The sequence below is a fragment of the Molothrus aeneus genome, chromosome Z, assembly GCF_037042795.1.
Source record: "Molothrus aeneus isolate 106 chromosome Z, BPBGC_Maene_1.0, whole genome shotgun sequence".
Lineage (NCBI taxonomy): Eukaryota > Metazoa > Chordata > Aves > Passeriformes > Icteridae > Molothrus > Molothrus aeneus.
This window is the reverse complement of record NC_089680.1, coordinates 56,440,053-56,461,764: the sequence shown is the minus strand read 5'-3', so window position 1 is coordinate 56,461,764 and position 21,712 is coordinate 56,440,053. Positions and strand designations below refer to the sequence as shown.

General features: G+C 37.2%; 1 protein-coding gene across 2 annotated transcripts in view; it reads left to right on the top strand.

Annotated features, from left to right (window-relative positions):
• The window catches only part of COMMD10 (COMM domain containing 10), a 106,971-nt gene that overhangs the window by 11,607 nt on the left and 73,652 nt on the right, over positions 1–21,712 (top strand). Inside the window, exons 5-6 of one of the 2 annotated variants that reach the window (XM_066569561.1) lie at positions 9,281–9,391; positions 10,266–10,453. In XM_066569561.1, the coding sequence (XP_066425658.1) occupies positions 9,281–9,391; positions 10,266–10,325 (171 nt within the window). In that variant the 3' untranslated portion in view covers positions 10,326–10,453. Of the gene's footprint in view, positions 1–9,280; positions 9,392–10,265; positions 10,454–21,712 lie in introns of those variants that run through there. The other variant, XM_066569560.1, reaches the window with a different exon arrangement.

Genomic DNA, 21,712 nt, shown 5'->3' with positions numbered 1-21,712 from the left:
AGAAATCAGTGTGTTTGTGCAGTAATCTCCCACACTCACAATGCTCCAGGTTTCCCATCAGGAGAAAATTGGTGTTTGATATGGGACTTATCTTTAAGGAAACACTTTCTTTCTGATTACAGATTATTTCTGTGATGAAGACCCTACCTGTGGTGTCTGGCAAATTTTGCCTGTCAATCATTGCCTTCTCTTAAAAATTTGCCCCTTTTTTCTGTTTTAATATTCATTTGTTATATTGAGTACACTTTTGGCTACATCCTGCTGCTGTCTCCTCTGCAGTAATATTCTTTTCTTGAGATGGAGAGAGTTTTTGAAGGAGTTAATAGTCAGGCATGTTTTGTCACCCTTAAATCATTCCTAAATTATTTCTATCACCACAGAAGGCAAAATTGATATTTTCATGTCTTATTTTGATTTTTGATTCTGGAGTGCTGTTTGCTGATGAAAAGTGGAATTTGCACCTCCAGCTGCAAATTTTAGAGAGAAGAATTAATGGTTTCCTCTGGTTGTAGGCTGGTGTGATTAGACAGGTATGAAGTTAGAGTAATGCATTGTAGACCAATTTTTTTTTAAATATATAATAAACATTTTGTCCTCTCCCATCATACAAAACTGATACTTAATATATTAAAACTATACATACATGTTGCAATAATTTATTTAAGTGAAAATTACTCATTTATTTAACTATTACTTAGTGTATTTTGTCTAGTTGATTATTGAAAGATGAGGGGAAGAGATCCTCAAGCTTTAAACATGAGTATTTTGATTTTAGTTTTTTAAAATTAATTGAGGAATATTTTGTCTTCATTGTAGGAACTAAGCATGGCAGTTACTCTTTCAAGAATTAAACTGAGTGAAAGGATGGCCATACTAATTTTCTTCTAGGTTATTTGCTTAGAACAACCAAAAAAATATAAGTGAAAGAACTGCATTAGAAAATTTCTTATGTTGTGGAGTATTTATTTCCTCAAAATATTTTGTTGAGTGGAAAACATTTTAAAGTGTTTTGTTGTCAGTGTGATACATACTACTGTAATAATATGAGAAAAAGATTTTCTGAAGATGTCTTTCATATCCCATTGTTTCTTCACTGTTCATAATAGTTCCAATTAGAATTGTATCGTTGGCTTAAATTTCATAATACCTCTTCCAATTATTCTAGGAAATGTTTCATTTTTCAAGTTGGACTATTCCTCTGAAGTTAGGGGGAAAAATAACTGAAGTGAATGAGTTGATATCTGAGATAAAATGATGAAATTCTGATTTTTTTTGGGACATTATAGTCCCTTGCTAAGGTACATATGGCAGAGACATTAAGTTGTTCATTTTCCCCATTACTGCAAGCAGCAAAATTATGTGGTGCACTTTTTCAGTTTGTCAGGTTTCATTTTTAAGGTATAGTTTTTGCTCACACTGGGGCTATTCAAGGATAGTTCCTTTTTTCTTCTGCTGTGAGAAATCTACTTCCTCAAGAATAGGCTGAAGGTTGGGTTTTCATCCCCCTTTCATGCAGTCTTTGACACTGTTAGTTACTCATTCTTAACACTAAAATAGGCGTTTAGAGTTTACAATCTTAATATGTCAATATTTACTTTTAACTATGAGTTAAGGTAGCCTATTAAGTAGGGAGCCTTGATGTAGTGAAGCTGAACTTACCTCCAGAGTAGCTGCTGTGTGTAAACTGAAGATACACCACATTTAGTAGAAATAGATGACGAGAGTGTCACTTTGAAAAATAGTGCTGTGCACTTGTGCATTATTATGGTGTTTTTAATAGAAAGAGCTTCAAGCGTGTCAATTTCTTTCTCAGGCTATGAAAAGCTTAATCTGATGTTCAGTAACACTGAAGTTATTACAAATACCAAATAATTTTGAACTAAATGGTCTTTCAAAATAAGGATTAAATTATTTGTAAATAAATGGGTGAATCTATATACCAGTGGAGCATGACACTAATTTCTGTATTGCTGTAACTGACCTCCTTTGTCTGCAGTAGTTCGTTAGGCTTGAGCCTAATGGGAGACTGTTTTCTGTAGTACCTGTAAAAAAATGAGCCAGTAAGAAGTTATTGGCATTCTGTTTCCTTTATGCAGTTTTTAAAAACCTCAGAAAAAAATGAAGTCAGTTTCACTACTTTGGCATTTACTCAAATTAATCAGACTGCCTGAGAATGGAAGTAACTATAGATGCACTTAAACTACCCTGAAGTCAGTCTTTGAGTATGGATATAAAGTCAGGAGACCTGGATATTAATTCCTGGCTATGCAAGTCTACAGAAGCATTCTGTGCCATAAAAAGCTGCTGGCAACCAAGAACAGGGGTGTTCATGTTAATCAAGTCTTTCAGCCCCACCACTACCAGGAGGGGATGACCCCACAAGAAGAGCCTAGAGGAGAGCTGGAGAAGAACTTTTTACACAGGCATGTAGTGATAGAGTGAAGGGAAGTGGCTAAAAACTGAGGAAAAGGACAGGTTTAGTTTAGATGTTAGGAAGAAATTCTTTACTGTGAGGGTGGTGAGGCACAGGAACATGTGGCCCAGAGGAGCTGTGGAAGCCCCATCTCTGGAAGTGTTTGAGGCCAGGCTGGATTTGGCTCTGCATAACTTGGTCTAGTGGAAGGTGTCCATGTGCATGGAGGAGAGGGGAGTTGGAACTAGATGATTTTTAAGATTCCTTCCAACACAAACCATTCTATGATTAGAAGCACTTAGCTTTCTGCCAAGATTTGAATTTGCAGAAGGAATGGTAGGATTTATTTTCATTTGTGCTCATGTTACTGGCTTATAATTCTGACTGTGGGCTATAAGCTCAGTTTGCTTTAAAATTCTCTTCAGTCATGTTAGACGGCTTTAAGCAGTTCCTTAGCAACTTTGTGGTAATGAAAATCTTTCGCTACCTAAAAAGGCACATGTTGGGCAGTTTTTTGCTTTAAAAAAGTTCAAGCAGACGAACTAAACTATAGCCCAGTGACAGTGGAAGAGATACTGAATTGAAATAATACTGTTGAAAAACTGCATTATACAGCTGGTCTTCAAAGATTACTACTATATGGTAATGTTACCACTTTTATTGACCAATTACCTTTAGGCTATACTGAAAACATTTGTGGTGGTACTAGTAGTAGACTTCTACAAATTGGATATGTTAGTTTGCCTATGCTATATGTTCCTTTTCCATCCGGGGCTTTCATAACCTTTTTTGCTTCATAAGCATAAAACCACAGGACACTTGCTGCCAGTTTAGAGTTGCTTCTGCATTCTCTCCCCACCAGGCTTGTTAAGCAGTTCAGCATGGAATTGTGATTTTCTCCCTTTTTACGTTTTAAGATGAAACACTGTTTTTGACCATTCTTCTTTCTCTTTGCTAACTGCTAATCAGCATTTATCGCTCTGCCGGTAGAAATGCTCCTGATCATTTGCTTGCCAGAAAGGCTAATACTGGATATGACAGGACCTTTATACCGTTTTTCTGTAGTCAGGTTATCTGTAGTGGATTGTTAAGTAACATTTAACCTGTAGCACTGAATAATTGTCCACATATTTTGAATCGAGTATGTTTTCTGAATATAACATTTTTATTCTATTTCGTGAAAGTTAGGTGTTCTGAAAGCAGCAAATCTTGCCAAGAAAAGGGTGAGCAAGAACTTGAACAAAAAAATTAGATCTTCATAACAGGTTAAATTTGGTCTGTAAAGTAATTGGCTGTTTCATAACTGTCTAAGTGCCTGGTGGTTATAAAAATCTCAGTGCTGTTGAATTTGTGTGTCCAAGCAGTATTTCTCTAGTGTGGTTCTTGCAGGTTCATTGCAGTGTTGAGTAACTCATCGTTGCTCTTACTTTCCATGAGTCTGTGCTTAAAGCACTTTCTAAGGGACAAGCAGGTGCCAAATCATGGATGAGAAACAGTGGTTTGCATGGTATTAGGGCATCCTGCTGGCGCTGTGGTAAGAAGTAAGCTGCTACATCTGAGTGGCAGAGCGCCATATAAAATACTGGTTTTCTGTAGTTTCTGTAATGAAATGTTACAGCCCTTCTAGAATCAGATAATTACCTGTTTCTCTGGGTCTGGATTGAAGGCACTTGAGACAGTAGTTCATGTTCTGATTCAGGTGTTTATTATTCCCTATCAGTAAAACAGTCTTACAACCATGTGTTCGGCAGCTTTTCATTAGAAGGCACAAAATGGCTAACGGTCTCTTGTTACAAGGTCTTTTAAGACTAAACTATCCAATTAAGAATTGACACCTAGATTATTTTCCCTTTTAACCCAATGACTGATCTCAAAGAGCCCCCACTGCAGACTTTTCTGCCCAGCCACCCAAACCCAAGAAGAAGGAAGAAGAAGCATGAAGAAGAAACCCTGGACAGCACCCTGTGCCCTCCATCTTGCTTCCATCCATAACATACTAAAAAATCCCCAAACCTAAATTTCTCACCAAGTGATACACCTACACTACTCTCTATATCTATTTCACACTTTTGTGGATTCTAGTCTATCTTAAAGTCTAGGGAACTTTCTCCACAAATGTGGGTCAAACTCAGTGCTCCCCTGGGGGTCAGGACACTGCAGAGCAGACAGAGAAATATTCCTGGTGCCCTGGGTTTCCACAGGTAATTTACATGAAAATTGAAATTTTCTTCTTTAAAATTAAAGCAAACTTCCAGTCTTTATGAGTGTAGAGACAGACAGGAGGTGTAATCTCAGTTTATCAGCCAAGACCAATGGAAAAATATCCTCTTTTCCTCCTCTGGTACTGGCTGAGTATTTAAGGCCCTTTTTTGTCTTGTCCTTTAAAACTACTGGACCCTGCTCCAGAAGTTTGGCTGAAGTTGGAGGTATTAGGTAAGAAATTTTAGGTGAATACACGTTTTCTGAAATTCTGTTCTACTTCGTTGTCCCTGTTTCACAATACTTCCCCTTATTTTGTTCCTTCAAATTAGGCCCTTGCCAGCCATTTTTAGTGTCAGTTTCTTGTTCACTTGGGCTCTGTTCTTGCTCTTTCAGGTTGAAGTCCTGCAACATGCCCATTATTGATATTTGTTCTGCTTTCCATCTCAAAGTTGTAGTCCTTCATTTTGAGTCTGGCAGCCTCATTCTTGTATAGTTGAGATGATTAGACTGAACTTTCTTGCCAAAGAACATTTATTTGATTTCTTGTTGAAGAGTGTAAAATATATCTGTGTAGTTGAGAGAAGTATTTTTGACAACTAATATAGAAACTTGTCCTATTTGACAGACTTCTTGAATTTTTTCTCAGTTCAGATTTAATTCGTAATAATATTTATGGGCAGCAAAAAGTGGAAGTAAGGAACTGTGGTGAAGATATACTGGGAAGAGAACAATAGAGTATGCCAAAACACAATAGGTTGTAAGAGAAATGGTGGATTCTATGGGTGTTAATTTTGACTGTGTGAACCTTGATTTAGCTGGAGATTGTGCTTGAGGTTTATATCACCTGTAAAGGCTGCCTTGACATTTAATGCACTGGGCTTTTTCAAGAGAGTGACTTTCACACAAATGTTTTGCCATAGTTATGTTAGATTGGTGATGGTCTTGTCTTATTGTGTAAAATGCTATGCTCTACTATTTAGCATGTCTGCTGGATAGGGCTTGAGTTGGAAAATCCAGTGTTTTACACTGGAAGAAAATTACTGTGGCCATCATGGACAGACCAGGTGATGTTTTTATGTACCTGTAAAGGTGCTGCTCATCTTCAGTTGAAGAGTCAGATCTTCTTATAGGAGGGGAACTAGCTGCTTTCTGGTGTGGATCTGCCCTGGGACAGCTGTGGGTGGCCCTGAGAAGTGCTGTGGGTGGGGGAGTACAGAGCTAGTTCAACATGCAATGACACCTTACCTCTTCTACAGCCGGTACAGAGTGAGTGCTGGAAGGGAGAGGTGCTTCAGTTCTCCCGTGTCTGTGAGTCCCTAGTCCCATGGTAATCTCTTCAGAAGCCTGAATGAAACAAAATGGACAGAACAACTGAGGATTTACAGGGATTGTTGAAAGCTTCCTCATATCTTTATTGCCCTGACTTATTTGCCAGAGCGTTCATAAAACAGATCTGAAACTTTTTCATATGTTCTTACTATTGGTTTGGCTTAGTACTTATGTTTATTTCCCTTTCTTTTTTCCAGCTTGCACCTGTTTACTTTTTGTTGTGTTTTTTTTCCTAAACATATCCTTGAAGTTAAATAAGTGCCAGAGAGATCAGTGGGAATTTACAGCAATAAACAGTATATTTTCAACAGTGTTTAGTGTTGCAGTGACAAGGTAGCTTGCATATTTCTAACCTGCTGATAAGAAATTGTGAGAAGGAGGTCTACACTAGCTAAAAACATGGCTTTGTTTTCATGCTAGGCATGGAGAAATACTTCTCCTCTGCCCCAGTAAGTGCTTTTCAGTTAGTATATCACAGATTCTGGCACTGTTCTTCCATCATTCTTTTTTCTGTAACAAGTTTTATACCAGAAGTAAAAATAATTTTATAGTCCCTTCATATTTGAAAAAAATTGCCCTAAAGTATGTACCACCTTGTGACTAACAAATACTTTTCTTGACACAAATGCCATGCAGAAATGTGTCACTACTCTCAAAAGGTTAATTAACATTGCAAGATGTTGAATGTCTTCTAAGTAAACCAACACAACCATTGCCAGATACATGTTGCATTTTTCTTTCAAGAAAATGGACCATTTTGATGCCTCAGGCAGCATGCTATTTATTAATTAAAATTTATTCTCATACAAGTATATTTAAAACAGAAAACAATCATGGCTCATACAGGAAAACAATGTAATTTTTAAGGTGAAGCAATATAAAACAAGAGTTACAAGTGCTCCTCAGCTATAAACTCAGGCTGGTCTGCTTCCGCATGTATTGTATTTGTTCTAAGCTCTCTACGGTATTCTGGGATAGATGTGTATTAGAAGTGAAATAGAAAACACAAACTTAATTTTTTTTATTTTTGGTGGTTTGTTCTTCAGTCTACACAGAGTATACAGTATTTAGCAGCTTCAGCAAAGTCTTAAAAGTCAGACTTCTTTGTATATTGTTTTTGTCTCTAGTGGCATTGTCTTATGATCCTGGGTAAGCTGCTATCCTGTCTAAGGCTTGGTTTCTGTACTACAGTAATAAACTGTTTAAGTAGCTGATAGAAAGTCCTTTCTAACATGAGGAGCAGAGTGCTTGAACCACAGTGACTGTAGTATGAAGAGCTGTCACATTCCAGAGCTCGATGTCTCTGGTTTTGTCCTTAGTGATTAGCTGTTCTATCAATACATTGTTTATGTTACCAGTTGCCTGCTGTGGCCTCCTTCCACCCCTGTAACCCGTAACTTAGGATCTGAGTCCTTTTCTGTTGACCATTATCAATTTTCTTAACTGAGCTATACTTTTTTTTTTTCTTGATGAAAACTCAAAAGTTATTTAGTTTGTTTTTTTATTTTTAAGGTACTATCTTTATACTCCTGAAATAGAGTTAGTTTCTTAATTTCATTGAAGTTTGTGGAGAGAAAAATGTTTTCTAGTTGTGTCATTGTGGTATAATTTCCTGGAAAATAGGGGCTAGCAGAGGGACTTAGCAGAGTTGTCCATTGGTGTGATTGACTTGAGCATTTACACAGAATCCACTCTAGATTGTTCTGTACTTTTGGGTGGGATGGGTTATGCACTATTATTTTCACTATCCAAGATGTAATCAAGTTAGAGAAAATCAAAATCAAAGCAGAATTATGGTTAAAAATTCATCTGCTTTTATAAGTTATGTAACTTTTCTTTAAAACATCTTCTCATTCATAAGCTGTGGGCCTACTGTTATTAAAGCTATGCTCAAAATGAAGTGGGCTGGACTTGGAACATCTTCACTGAGTCCCTTTATGTGGTCTGCACGCTTTCATGGATTTTACTAAATGTAAACTTCCTTATTTTTATGACAAATTGAAGTTTGAATGGTGCATTGATTGCAAAGCAGCTGCCAGACTGCAGACTGACCTGCTGAAGTTCTTCCTGCTGCCCTGTTCTTATAGCTGTGCACAGAGTCAGTCTGAGGTGGTGTCTTTCCCTTAGCTGTGGTCTTGACTAAGCTCCCTAACCATCTTGTACTGGCCTTGGTGGTTAAGATATATCATGATACATAGTTTTCCTTCTGGTATGCGTAGATATGTGGTGTTAAGTGTTTGTTACATAGTTCTGCTATTCATCCTGCGTACAGATAAATGCAGTATAAAGTACATTAGTTTGTAAGTGTAAATCATATAGCTGCAAGAAATTTTCGGAGTTCTATCCTTGAGCTGTGTCCACAGGAGGAGCTTTTGCCACCCTTTCCTATCTTTCATCTAGAGATTACTGTCACTGTAGGATGCAGGGCGTGTATTGCTGTTCACAAGGCCTTTGGCATGGCTTTATTCTGTTAATGATTTTAGCTGAATTTAGCTATTAGATTGGTAAGAGATTAATGAAGATGTGGCACTATTTCACTTTTCCAAATCAGCTGCAATATTTACTAGAAGAGGGGAGACCCTAGATTAAAAAGAATTTGTGTGTAAATTATCTTGGCAGATGGTAAGGCTTTGTATTTCCATTTCTTATTATTCACTAAGGCCAGGAGGATCATTTTGTGGAAGTCTTGTGGTTCTGTTGTTGTGTACTTCATTTGTGCATGAGCTGTACCTTAATAATGCTTGAATTTAACTTCATATGAAAAAAGAATTTTCACTGTATTTAAAAAAAATTCTATTAAAAATTCTATTGCTCACATGCTTACCTGGGTTTTGTCCTTTCAGCATTAATAATTCAAAAAGCAAAATTATTTTTGTCGTTAAGATCTGAATATAGTACAACACACATGAGTAGATCTGTGGATTAAGAAATCACTATTTTTAAGTTGTTTAGTATTTACTAGTTTTTTTCTTTTTCCTCAAAGTAAAATAAATATGAAATTGAATCTGCAACTTTGCTGATAAACTTCCACAAGAAGAGGAAGCTACTGTATTCTGGATCTGTAGTTGTGTTCTATGGATTGGGTCCATCAGATCTGAGACACAGGAAGTTGCTCTATTTGAGTGGTAGTTTGAATGGTAATTTAGATAAAAGCACATCTGTCCTGGAGTCCAAGGTAATTTGAGGGAAATTGTGTACAAATATTCTGCATTGTAAGCAAATATTTAACATTTGTAGAATGTGACCCTCTGTTCACTGACAGACCACTGGCAGGCCTGAGGGTTGACATCAGTGCTTCTGTACCATCTGATTGTCATCTAAACTTGTGTTTTGTAGCTTGAAACAGTTGGATGGCAGCTTAATCTTCAAATGGCGGAGTCCATGCAAGCAAAGCTGAAGTCTCCTCAGGCTGTGCTAGAGCTGGGAGTGAGCAATGAAGATTCAAAGGTAAGAAATATTAGCAGAGCTGGAACGAGTTGTCATGGTGATCTTATGTTGAAGTTCTGTTAAAGGCATCCATTGGAACTCTTAATTGTTCTTATTCTTGCCATTATTTTTGTTTTGTATTTCATATAAGTTATAGTAAACTCTTGGAATCGTGAAATACTGATATAATAGCATAAATATTCAGCAGACTGAGAGCTGTGTTACCAGCTCTCTGGGCTGTAATAGGAGAAATAGGGAATATGGTTATTTTAGGTCTCTAAAGTTTTTGTAGATAATATATTTTTATCACATAGCATGTGACTGTAATTCTTATGCTTTTAATACATAGTAGGTTGCAGCCTTCTACCATGTGTGCAGTTATGCAAGACATTGCTCATCATTTGCAATAATCATCATATGCTATTGATAAATATATGTGAATGATGACACTATGTGAGGCCACAGAAACCCAGTATTTGGAGGTTTTAATGTGAAGTCTTAAGTTCAATGATTTTAGTGAGTTGGTGGCATATCAGAATCCAAACTCACTAAAGAACATAATTTTTTATTCGTAAAATCTGTCTCTTTGGTTAGCCGGCATGTTTCAAATTAGACACATGATTTGCTTTTAACCTTATCTTGCTAACGGAAATTGAAATTTATTTCTGTGGTGTCTGTCAGAATGTTTACCTATGTCAGAACGTTTACCTATGAAAAATTCAGTATAAGGAGTTTGAGGGGAGAAATCAGAACTCAGTGCTGCTTTAGCATTACATTTAATTCAGTAATTTTACTAATGTGAGTGGAATTTCTGATTTATGGTGAAATAAAATGAGAATACATAGCTTAAGTTTGTGCTTCTCACTAAGACTTGCAGCAGTTGTATTTTTTTCAGCAGTTCATTGCTGCAGATACAGGAACGGGACAAAATTTTATGCCCAAGCTACATTGGTGAGCATTGAATACAGATTCAGTTCTTATGGCAAAACTATTAAAAAATACAGACAGAAAAATGTCACTTTCATGTAAGACAGAAAGTTCTGTTTCTTGTACAAACAGAATTCATGTAGTGGACTTTTTCTACTGTTTCCTCTCTTACTTCTTTTTGTGGATATGTTTGGATATCAAGATCAGAATTACTTTGAGATAATTACAAGCCTAGAATAAACTATGGTGGGCATTTAGATGAAACAATGCAACAAGAAAACTGATGCTCTCACAGTAGAGACATTAAAATTTAAAAATCTGGGTTGGTGTGAAGATCACTATGGGATTACTTCCTAGTACCTAAGATTGACTAATATTTGCTTAGTGCTGGTAATTTTTCTGCTATATCTTGCATCTTTGTGATCCTTGGTGCATTAAGTATTGTATCTGAAAATTGTAGCTGCTGGATACCTCTTCTTTTCCTCTATGAAATTGTGTGTGCCTTTTGTGCAGAAATGTGGTGTAAATTTAAAATGTATATTCTTAATGATTGGATTATTTTTTCACTTCTTTTCATAATTCATGGATATAATGACTTGATTTTTTTTTCAGAAAGACACAAAATGCTGTAACAGAGGAGCTTTTATGGTCTGGCTCATTAGGGGGCAGTAGTGCTCTTTGTCACCCTGGTTCTTTGCTTTTTTTTTTGAGATAATACTCAGACTCAATTCTGAAGTCAGTCATTGTGGGAAGTGTTTAAGTGTTTACATTTCTAATCTGTATATGACAATAGAAATTTCTCTTGTGTATAGATAAAAATAAAGCCTATTAATAAAAAAACCATACTGAGCAAGGCAGATGAAATGGGCTATTATTTTCACTTTTGCTAACTAAAATTAATTATATCAATACATTTGTGTTTACTACAAATCACACTACTTAAAGAACAATTTAACTGTTCTTATTCACAAGAAGACATTTAAAATTAGTATTTAAATTATCTCTGCAGGAAAGGTAATCATAAAACCTGTGGCTATATGGATGTTACTTGTGTGTTGAGAAATGAAAAAAAAATCTGGTATATGCTGTATAAATATTTATAGAGTACATTTTGTCAGCTTCAGATGAAATGCAGAGTCCCAGAGGAATAAATCCATCGTAGTGCAAAAGTAGGGTATTCTTTATTTCTTTCAGGTGGTTCAAGCTGCTAGTGACATTTGCATTTCCCAGGAAATAAACTGCTTGTGACTAGCAAGAGTTGTGATCAGAGCTCATGATTTTTGTTAATCTGTTTTTACTGGGTTTTGTTACAGATTTGCTGTTTGCTTTTATATTCAGGCATGGAATTATGCTTGTGTTAGCCCCAGTGCAAGCAGGCGGGTGGATAATGTGGGCTGCCAGACACAGCCTTCCAGCCCAAGTTGTCCTGTGATCTAGGCTGCTTTGGTTGCTGCTGATGTTTTGTATGAGAAAGAGAAAAAAGGAACTTCCAATTAAAAATCCAATTAACAGTGTTTTATTATAATGATTAATTTTTTCAAATGTATAATTAATCTCAGAATCTGAGAGAAGTGAAATGTCAATGAACTAGACACATGAAACAAACTGGTATAATAGGAAGCATATTTTTGATTTGCAAGATCCCTTTGCTTCCCTTATGACATTTTGATGAGTTTAGGTGGCATTTGAGAACTAATGTGTAACTTAGCAGCTGTGTATAAGGGTTTTTTTTAATCATAAATTTGGTTTCAGGTTTTTGGACTGTTGATAGCAACGTGACAGTCTGGAGATTCTGTACAGGGTATCATTATTTTTATGGCTATAAGTTCAATTGACCACTAGAAGGAGCACAAATTAACAATCCTGACAATTTAGATTGTTGTTAATTTAGATTTTTTGGTTTGCAAACAAAGGCTGATGCCAAAAAGTGCTGTGTTTTTTTTTAGTATTTCTTTCCTTCAGTAATCTGTTTGGTAACTATTCACATAGACACACACTCTCACATTCCTTCCCACTGTTAATAGCAGTAATTCCTTAGGCTATCTAGTCCAGACTTTTTTAAACAACTGTGATAAATTTCTATAACTGTAGGAGAAGCCACATAAATAAATAAATAAATAGTATCGAATTGTGTAGTAAGATTGAAGGGCTTCGGAAATGTCACACAATTGGTGCTGAATATCTTCACAGAGAAATATGGGAAGTAGGAGTGTGTTCTTAGAGTTGTTGCTATTACTCATCATTAACAAGATACAGTAAGGCACATTACTATATAAGGTATTTGTTACTGTGTATTTTCACACATGATCTGTAGTTACCATTTATGCTTGAAAATCGTTAGGATAAATAAATTATTCTTGCCCAGTGTTGTCTCTCGATAGTTATCCAATTTTCTTCTGTAAATCCACTCCACAGATTTTATTAGATTCAGTTATCTAATTGCAATTTGTCCTATGGAAGGCTTTGCTCTTTTCTTGTTTTCCTTCTCCTTATTTAATCTGTGAATTTATTCTTAACCATAAAGAACTTCTTGGGGGAGCTCTATTTTTCAGTATAAATACTATGTAGATATTCCTTGTGAAAAATCAATATTTTGCTTCTTTTGTTCCTTCTTTATAGATGTATATGAAGAATTTTTACAGGATTTTGCCTCACAAAAAGTAACTGATAATTGTGCTGGTTTGTTGAACCTGGTAGTGTAATACTTTTGGCAAAAGACAGATAATATTATCCTGATTTACTTTTATTTCCTTTTAAATAATTTCCCCTAACATCATGATGCTTTAACAGGGGAATGTAACACATGAGAGACTGCAACAAATTAAGAGAGATGGGCAATCACTAACCAAATGTATTTTAATCAGGACAAATGCCAGATTCTGCACCTGGGCTGGGGCAACCCTGGGTATGTGGACAGACTGGAGAATGAGATGCTGAACAGCAGCTCTGTGAAAAGTGATGTGGGGGTTGATGGAAGTTGAATCTGAGCCAGCAGTGCCCTGGCAGCCAGGAGGTCCAAGCGTGTCCTGCAGAGCATCAGGGACAGCATGGCCAGCTGGGCAAGGGAGGAGATTGTCCCAGTCTGCTCTGCTCTGGGGCAGCCTCACCTGAGTGCTGGAGGGAGTTTTGAGTGCCACCATATGAAATAGATTTATTAGAGAATGGCTGTGAGAGTGCAGCAAAGATGGTAAAGGGTCTAGAGGTGAAGTGATACGAGCTTCAGATGAGGTTGCTTGCTCTGTTCAGCCTGGAGAAGGGGAGAGTGAGGAGACATCTCATAACAGTCCAGAGCTTCCTTGTGAGGGGAGAGGAGGGGCAGACACTGGTGTCTTCTCTGTGGTGGCAGTGACAGAACCTGAGTGAACATTGTGAGGCTGTTTCAAGGGAGATTTTGCTGGATATTAGTAAAAGGTTGTTCACCCAAGGGATGGTTGGGCCCTGGAACAGTCTGCCCAGGGAAGTGGTCACAGCACCAAGCCTGACAGAGCTGAAGAAGCTTTTGGACAATGTTCTCGGGCACATGGTCTGACTCCTGGGGCTCTGAAGGGCCAGGAGTTGGAGCTGGACATTGATAATCCTTGTGGGTCACTTCCAGCTCAGGATATTCTATGATTCTATGAAAATCAAAGAGTAGTCTGATTATATTTGAAACTGAGGTGATACTACATATTCATGATTTCACTGAGTAAGTAGAAATCTAGAAATCTGGAATTATTATCTTTTACTTGTTAAGATAATAGCATATGTGTTGAGCTTTTTTTTTTCTCCTGTTTTTTACAGATTTTTTATATATTTCTGGGCAGTGAACAAAATTTTTACCTTTTTGCTCTGTTTACTTCAATAAGTACACCATTCTGCTTTCTGGGTTTGCCATTGTGATTACTTTTCCCATCTGTTACAAAAAAAACCAACAAAGCAAAGTAAATGAGAAATCTTCTATCAGAGCTACATCAGTTACTTAATTCACTCTATACGTTCTCTGCAGCCTGTATGGCATGCAGGCAAGACCTGCACATTGATCAATGTGTAAGAAAATATGGTGGTACTTCCCTTTCCACCTCAGTTTAGCCCTTTGTTTTTCTCTGAAAAGAATTTGTGTTTGTGGAGTGGCACAACAGTGGGAGTTGGTGGATGCTAGTAATATGATCCCACTTCTGAGATGTAGGAGGTGGCAGAGTTGAGCATGTTCTCCTTTCATTTGTCATGTCAGTCCTTGCCTTTGGGGATGATGCATTTATGTGGCCTTTTTTTTTTTTTTTTCGAAATAGAAGAGTAATTTTTATCTGTAGGGCCTTCAAAAAAGAGGACACTTTAAAGTAATAATGCTGAAAGAACTATGATGTGGTCCAAAGATGAAACAATTGTAAATTGCTTCCAACATTCATCAGCTCCCTCTCAACCACTTTCTTTTCTGATGAGAACATCACCCTTTTCCTTCTCAGAGCACAAACAGCCTTGTATGTACACTCTGGAGCTGAGCTCAGTTTTCTCATCAAGATTATTTGTAAGTCTCTAACAATTGCAAAAAGAAAGTAGGACAGGCCTTGTGTGAATGCAAAAATATTTAAGGATTAGATTGAGAGAAAAGGGTTTCTTCATTCCTATTTGGAGGAGTTAATTGGAGACCGGGATAGCCTCAGACAGCACAGTCCTGTGCAGGTTTTTCTGTGCTTCTGAACAGGCAGTGTTGCTGCTTTTGGCAAGGTGTACATCATTAAATGAGTTTTGTTCCGAGTATTAAACCCTAATAAATAGTGCTGCTGTTGGGAAAGAAGAAAGTTCCCTAAGAGGAGGTTTCAGAATATGAGAAAGGTCCTCATATTTGTAGGAGTGGTAGTAAGAAAGACAGTATAATCTTGAGTGCGGGAAAAACACAGAAAAATGAGCCTGAAATTTATAACTTGATTCCAGCAGTCAAATTGCTACGGACAGATGACAGAAATTTAATTGCTCCATGAGTGACGGAAATTCAGCACCTAACGATGAAGAGCAAATCCTGCATTAGACTGTTTGGTTTTGATCTAGCATAGCTATTACTTCTGATTAAATCCATTTAAATAGAGGAAAAAAATTAATCTGTGGTCCGGAATTTTTAAAATGCTGAGAGGGTTTTTTTTTTCTTACTGGCATAGAAATGGATGCCCGTGTAACCTATGTTCTGTAAGTTTGGAGTAGTTTGACATTTTTCTTAGTAACTATTTGTCACAGGGTGTGGCTCCAGGAGTATGCACTCACCTCTGGCAATTCTACTAAGTGTGTACTTAATTATCTGACTTCATGTGTGATTTTACATTATTTCATTATCCAGCTTATAGTAAGGATCTCTTTTCAGTATACTTACATTTCTTTCATCTGGCTGTATGCAAAATTTATGAATACAGACTATATCACATAAATTTACAAACCCTGTAACTGGTTACAGCCTCTACACATGCTCTGCTCATGGCAGAACATTCTTAGACTTTCTCCCTGTCTCTTTGTGTCTTGGAACTAAAGAAGATAGTGCCAGTTGACTGTAGTTGGTTGCAGCCTTGGGCAACCTTGGCCTACAGTTAGAAATGAATCTTTTGTGCAGGAGTAAATTTAATTGTGTCTAATATGTAGCTGTACTGTTGTGAGTCTCAATAAGCAGCAGAAAAGTAGTTCAAATACTGAAGTTTAAACTTGGTGACCATTTCATTGCCAGGCAGAGTTAAACTTCAGGGCCTTGAGGGAGTTTAAAAAACAGAAAGATATGGTGAGCTTTTCTTATTTTATGCATTTGTTCATAACATATTTTTTCTTAGAAAACTTGTCTCCTGTTTGCCCCAAACTGGTTTTGTAGCCTTGGTACTTCAGTCTTTTCAGATGAAGAAGACAAATCCCTGGGATTCATGGCAAATTCTCAGGCACTTATATATTTTCTTGCCTGTTAGTCTCAGAAGCTATGGAGTGCCTTAACAGATGAACTGTTGCTTTTATTTGTATGTAGCAATGGAAGATAACCCTATTTGTTCAGTGCTTTTGCAGAACTTCTGGACATTATTTTTCCCTCTGCTTTTACTGAGACAATAAGCTCTGTGGTACCTTCGCAAATATGTAAAAAACCACCATCTCTCCCATGTCTGTTTCTTACCAGCTCTATGGTAGAAAGATGCAGTAGTCTAAGAAATGGGTGAGGTTAGGGAGAGATGAATGTGAAAGTTGGACTTGCTCTAACAGAAAATGCAATGTTACTAATATTGCTCTTCTGCCTTTTCCTTTGTCACACTGATTTTGACTGCTGCCTTTGAGAATTGAGTCAATTGGAGGCAGAAGTAGACAAAGTATAACAAAAAGAAGAGCAACAGAGCTATGAAGGGTCTGGAGTCTGATGAGAAGGGCTGGGGGATCTGGGGATGTTCAACCTGGAGAAAAGGAAGTCAAGGGAGACTTGATGGCTCTCTACAACTGCCTGAAAGGTCATAGCCAGGTGGGGGTCAGTCTCTTCTTCCAGGCAAGATAGGACAAAAAGAAATGATCTCAGTTTGCATCAGGGGAGGTTTAGACTGGATACTAGGAAAAATACATTCACTTAAAGGGTAGTTCACATTGCATATGAAACTGCTTAATTTGGTTTAAGAAATTACAAATTCTATTACTGGTTTAAAATAAGTAAAGTAAAAATACTGTGCAGCCCAAAGCAGAAAAACGGATCCATGTCAGAGCATTTGCATCTTGGCAGGGTCAGGCTCCACAGCTTACTTTGGGACCACGCTGGGGCCGTGCATCCTGTACCTAGTCATGTTTCCTCCTCCGTACACAATCTGTCACGTGTCTTATGGAAAGATATGTGCTTGTCTTTTCTTCCTGATAATGTCAATATTTGTATCAGAAGAGGCTGTGAAAACAGTTGAATGGGTGACAAGGAGCAGCTGCCAAACCAATTCAGTACCATGCAGATCGCACCTTGCTTTTCTGTCGTGTACCTTTAAAAAAGATTATGGTGAGGAGGACCATTTCCAATTACTCTGTTGGTTCATACCTTGCCAGCAGTTCTGTCTTGCTTAGACTACTACAAACTAATTAGGTGTTTTATGTGACAGGCATCTCACCAGGTCTGCTCAGAGCAGTGTAGCAAGAGCCCACACTTCTTTATTTGCATTCAGTTTACATTTCTGTTCACCATTGTAATTATCTCCTGTGTTTTACTTTTTCTTTGTCAGTTCTTTAAATTAATAGTTTTGTGAGTTTTGGTACAAAATGGTAGGTACTGTCAAGGAAAAGTAATCTTGTGGTGATGAGTTTCAAACCAAGCATCTTTGGGGGTTAATAGCATGGTTTTGAATTTAAAAGCAGTTTTATCGCCCACTTTGTCAAATTGCTGGACTTGCATTCCTGTTACTTTTGCTATTTTTTTTGTCAGTTTGAAACTAATGTAATTGCCAAATCTGGCTTTCTGGAGAAATAGTACGTCTGTTCTTGAAAGAGTAGAAAGTTAGTATCTCCTGTGTTGCTAACATCTGTCCTGCTCATGGCAGTAAATATGCAGTACAAGCTGTCAAACAGTATCAAGGCCAAGCATTTGACATCGAACAGGTGTCTAACAATGTTGTGACACCCTTTCCAGTCCCTCTTCAGGTGGAAGAAGGTAGGTCATCACCTCAATCATATGCAGAGGAGACAATTTTCACTTGTCTTGTTTCCTGTTGTTTACCTATGACAGGAGTCTGGTATCTGAAACTGTGTGGCATCTCAGTTTGTGCCACTTGGCTTTGTATGAATGTTTAACAAACTTTAAAAGCTGCTATGACAAGTGACCTTTTTCACTGGTTGAAATACATGAAATATGATCTCTTTCATAGGAAAACCATAAACCACAGCATGGCCTACAGCCTCTGAAAAAATCTTGTTCAGTATGATTGTATAAAATTACTACTAATGAAATAAAACATATTTCTAGAAGTGCATGCTCAGTGGCAAGACAGTAAGAGAAGATTTCAAGGGAGAGAGGAAAAACATTTTTTCCATATTGGACAGATCCTGTTACTAAGAATATATTTGGAAGCCTCGCAGTAATGAATAGATAATACAAAAGGCGAGAGAGATCCAAAGCTACTGAAAATGCTTGTCTCTCTTTTTTAGCAATGCCTGATTTGCAGCTTTTTGTATTACCTCTGGTGTACAGAGGCAGGCAGCAGACTTTTAAGAAAGTTAAAAATACTAGATTATTTCTCTGTCATCTTTTGCAATGTCAACAGAAACAAGAAGTTGGGAGATACCTATGCTTTGAAATAAGTCATGTTATGAGACTGGGAATTTGACAGCAAAACAACTTGCCAATATCTAGATTACTGCGGAGCTCTACTACTACTACTACTTCTGTTGGTGTACAATTCTTTGATTAGGTACTTCAGCACTAAAGGCTTCACTTGTCTGCTTCATGACATGGTGTAATGTATTAAAGAATCATAGAATCCTTAAGGCAGGAGAAGACCTTCAAGATCATCAAATCTAACCAGTGACTTAGCATTTCTAACCCATATCCCCAATGCCACATCCACATGCTGTTTGAACATTTTGGGAGTGGTGATTCCACTGTTTCTGTAGGCAGCCCATTCTGATGCCTGATCATGTCAGTGAAGAAATTTTTCCTGATATCTTTAGGAAGAGCCACAGGCTTAAGCTTTCTGGGGGATGGACACAGTACCTTAGGGGCTGCCAACAGGCAATTTAGATGTGCCGTCATACCCAGTAGTTCTGCAAGTTTTGCAGGCTGGAACTGAGTACAGGACTCAGTAACTGCACAGAGAATTTCAAATTCATGTCATCTTTACTCCTCTATTCTGAATCCTAAATAAAGGAATTTCAAAATCTACACATGTGAAAGCAAAGACATATTTTGTTCAGGAACCAAGTACATTTTCAGGCAAATACTGCCTGAAAATACCTGAACTTACTACTAGAAAGTAAGTGCCTTTTATTAGAAGATCTTAAGAATAGTCAGGAGGAGAAGGTTTATTTGAAGATGCAGTCAGAGGCAGGAAGAAAACCTGTAGATTACGGAAGGTCCTTTTGACTACCGAAAAACAATTCCTGAGCTGTTTTCTTCCTGGTTGTTATTTCTCTTCACATTCCCATTCCTTCTTCTTTTTTGTCATCTCATCTTCATAGGAACAGATGCATTATTCTCCTATCAAAGAAATGCAACAGATTCCAAAACATTTTTGAAATTCCTCAAACATCAGAGTTGCCATTCAAGTGGGACAGAATTCCTCAGTTTGATGCTATATCTAATAAATTCTATGCAAGCTCTCAAGGGCTGCCACATATAACTAGTAACTTTTTTTTTAATGGTTGTTTCTGTTTCTTTTATTGTTGAACAATGATTGATTAAGTACACAATCTGTCACATATCTAATAAAGCGTTATCATTACAATGCTTTATTAGATCGGCTTCCTTTGTTGTTGAGGCCTTAGAGCCCTTATGCCATGGGGTATCTTTTGCTCCATAAGGATGTAAAGCACAGTGTTATATAAACCCAAGATGTTTAGGCAGTTTTTACACAGCTTCAGCGTTCCTGAATGGCAGTATATTCCTGTCTGTATTTTTGACTCCAGTTTCTTGAGTGAACATTTTAGTTTCGTCTTTCTGAATTTGTATCCTGTTTAGTGGAAATGAAGGTCTTTCTTGTGAGGACCAAAATGGGGTTGGTAATAATATAGATGAAATGAAGAAAAGCCAGGTTATAGTATTGAAATTTATTTCTTTGATTTCTTTCCAATATATTGGGATATATTTGTGCGAATATATTTGAGACACCATACAGGAGGAAAAGGTAAACCTTTTCAGGAGAGCTACTTTGCTGTAGCAGCTAGGAGCTGCTATGTTGGAGTGCATTAATTTACCAAGGGTACTGTAGCCAGGCAGATTCAGGTGAACTGGCACAGTGATGTTTGGAAATGGTAAAACAGAGCAGAAGTGCATGAAACAGATAGGGGAGATGGAGGCAGTATGGGCAGTGAAGAGCACAGAAATGCAAGAAGGTAGTGTTCATTGAGAGCTATCTGAAATTGAGTTGAGCCTGAAGAAGTTTTTTGGAGTAAAACTGAAGGTGATTATCATGGAGGAAAATTATGGAGGAAAATCATGGGGGAAACCTCTGAGAAGGGTTATGGCAGTGCTTTTTTTTCAAGCACTGAACAATCATTCTGAAAAGCTCTTGAAAATTCAACTCAATTGTAATTTGATTTTACTTTCCTAGTGAAATTGCTTTAGAATTCACATTACTGTTTCAAACTGCAATTGTATGCTTTTGTGGCCTTCAGGAAGTAACAAAGCACTTGGAACTATCCTTGACTTTGACATTGAGGCCTTTGATGCTTGTCTAGGATGATGTATAAGTAAGTTGTGTTTGCTACTTTGAGAAGAGAAGAACATTTTTCTCTGAGGGACTGCATTCCAAGGGTGAGCCACAGACCAACAGCAGATCTTTTGAGGAAGTGTGGAAATAGTAAGGCAGAAGAAGGATATGACTCCAAAAAACTCCCCAAATTACCAAAAAGGCATCTAATATGTCTCTTCTTTTTGGATAGACAGATGAAATATATTTGTCATTGCAGAGCATGTGATGTGCAGTGCTGTAACTTAAGCACTGCAGTGAGGCATCAGATTGTGGATACTTGTTCTAAATTCCTTCTTTCCTTCTTTGCAATAAAATAATTTGTTTTCAAAATATTCTAATCCCACTTGACAGACTGCTCACTTTTTACAGTGATGTGGCTTTAGATGCTGGAAAAATAAATAAAAAAATGGAATTCTGTTCTTCCCACTGTTTTATGAAGCAGTTCAGTAATATGCTTTCATCATTAGCCTCCTTTTTCCTTTTCCCTTTTTTTTTTTTTTTTTTTTTTTGTAGTGGATATGGAAATAAAAATTGTAGACCAAACATGGATCAGCCTATAAAACTGCAAAAATAGCTTTGCATGTCAAAACCAAAGAGCTATTATTTTAGTATGTGTCTTTATATGCAGATAAGCACGTCCCATTTGCAGGCTTATGTGAAATTCATATGTGTGGAATTCTGTCAAAAAAGGTTGCAGGACTAGGGCAAGTTTGAGTGTCAGGAAGACTGCACATTGTTACCACTGGAAACAACATCCAGTAGTGTGCTGTTCTAGCAACAGGTTTGGAACAAGTGCAAAAGTAATCTGCCATTGTATTTGTACCTGTGTTAATATCTTCATATTACCTCAGAGCTTGAAAAATTAAATTATTCTTTGGCTTTGTGGAGGCAAAGCTTTTTTAAGAAAAGTACCTGTTTACATGGAATCACTGTTTCCTTATTTGCATCTAATTCCTAAGCTTCCAACAGAATACTCTCTTCAGTTATAGGTTTGAGGTTTCTTGTGTGAGTGGTTTTTTTGGTGTTTTGTTTGTTTTTTAGAACTTTTTTT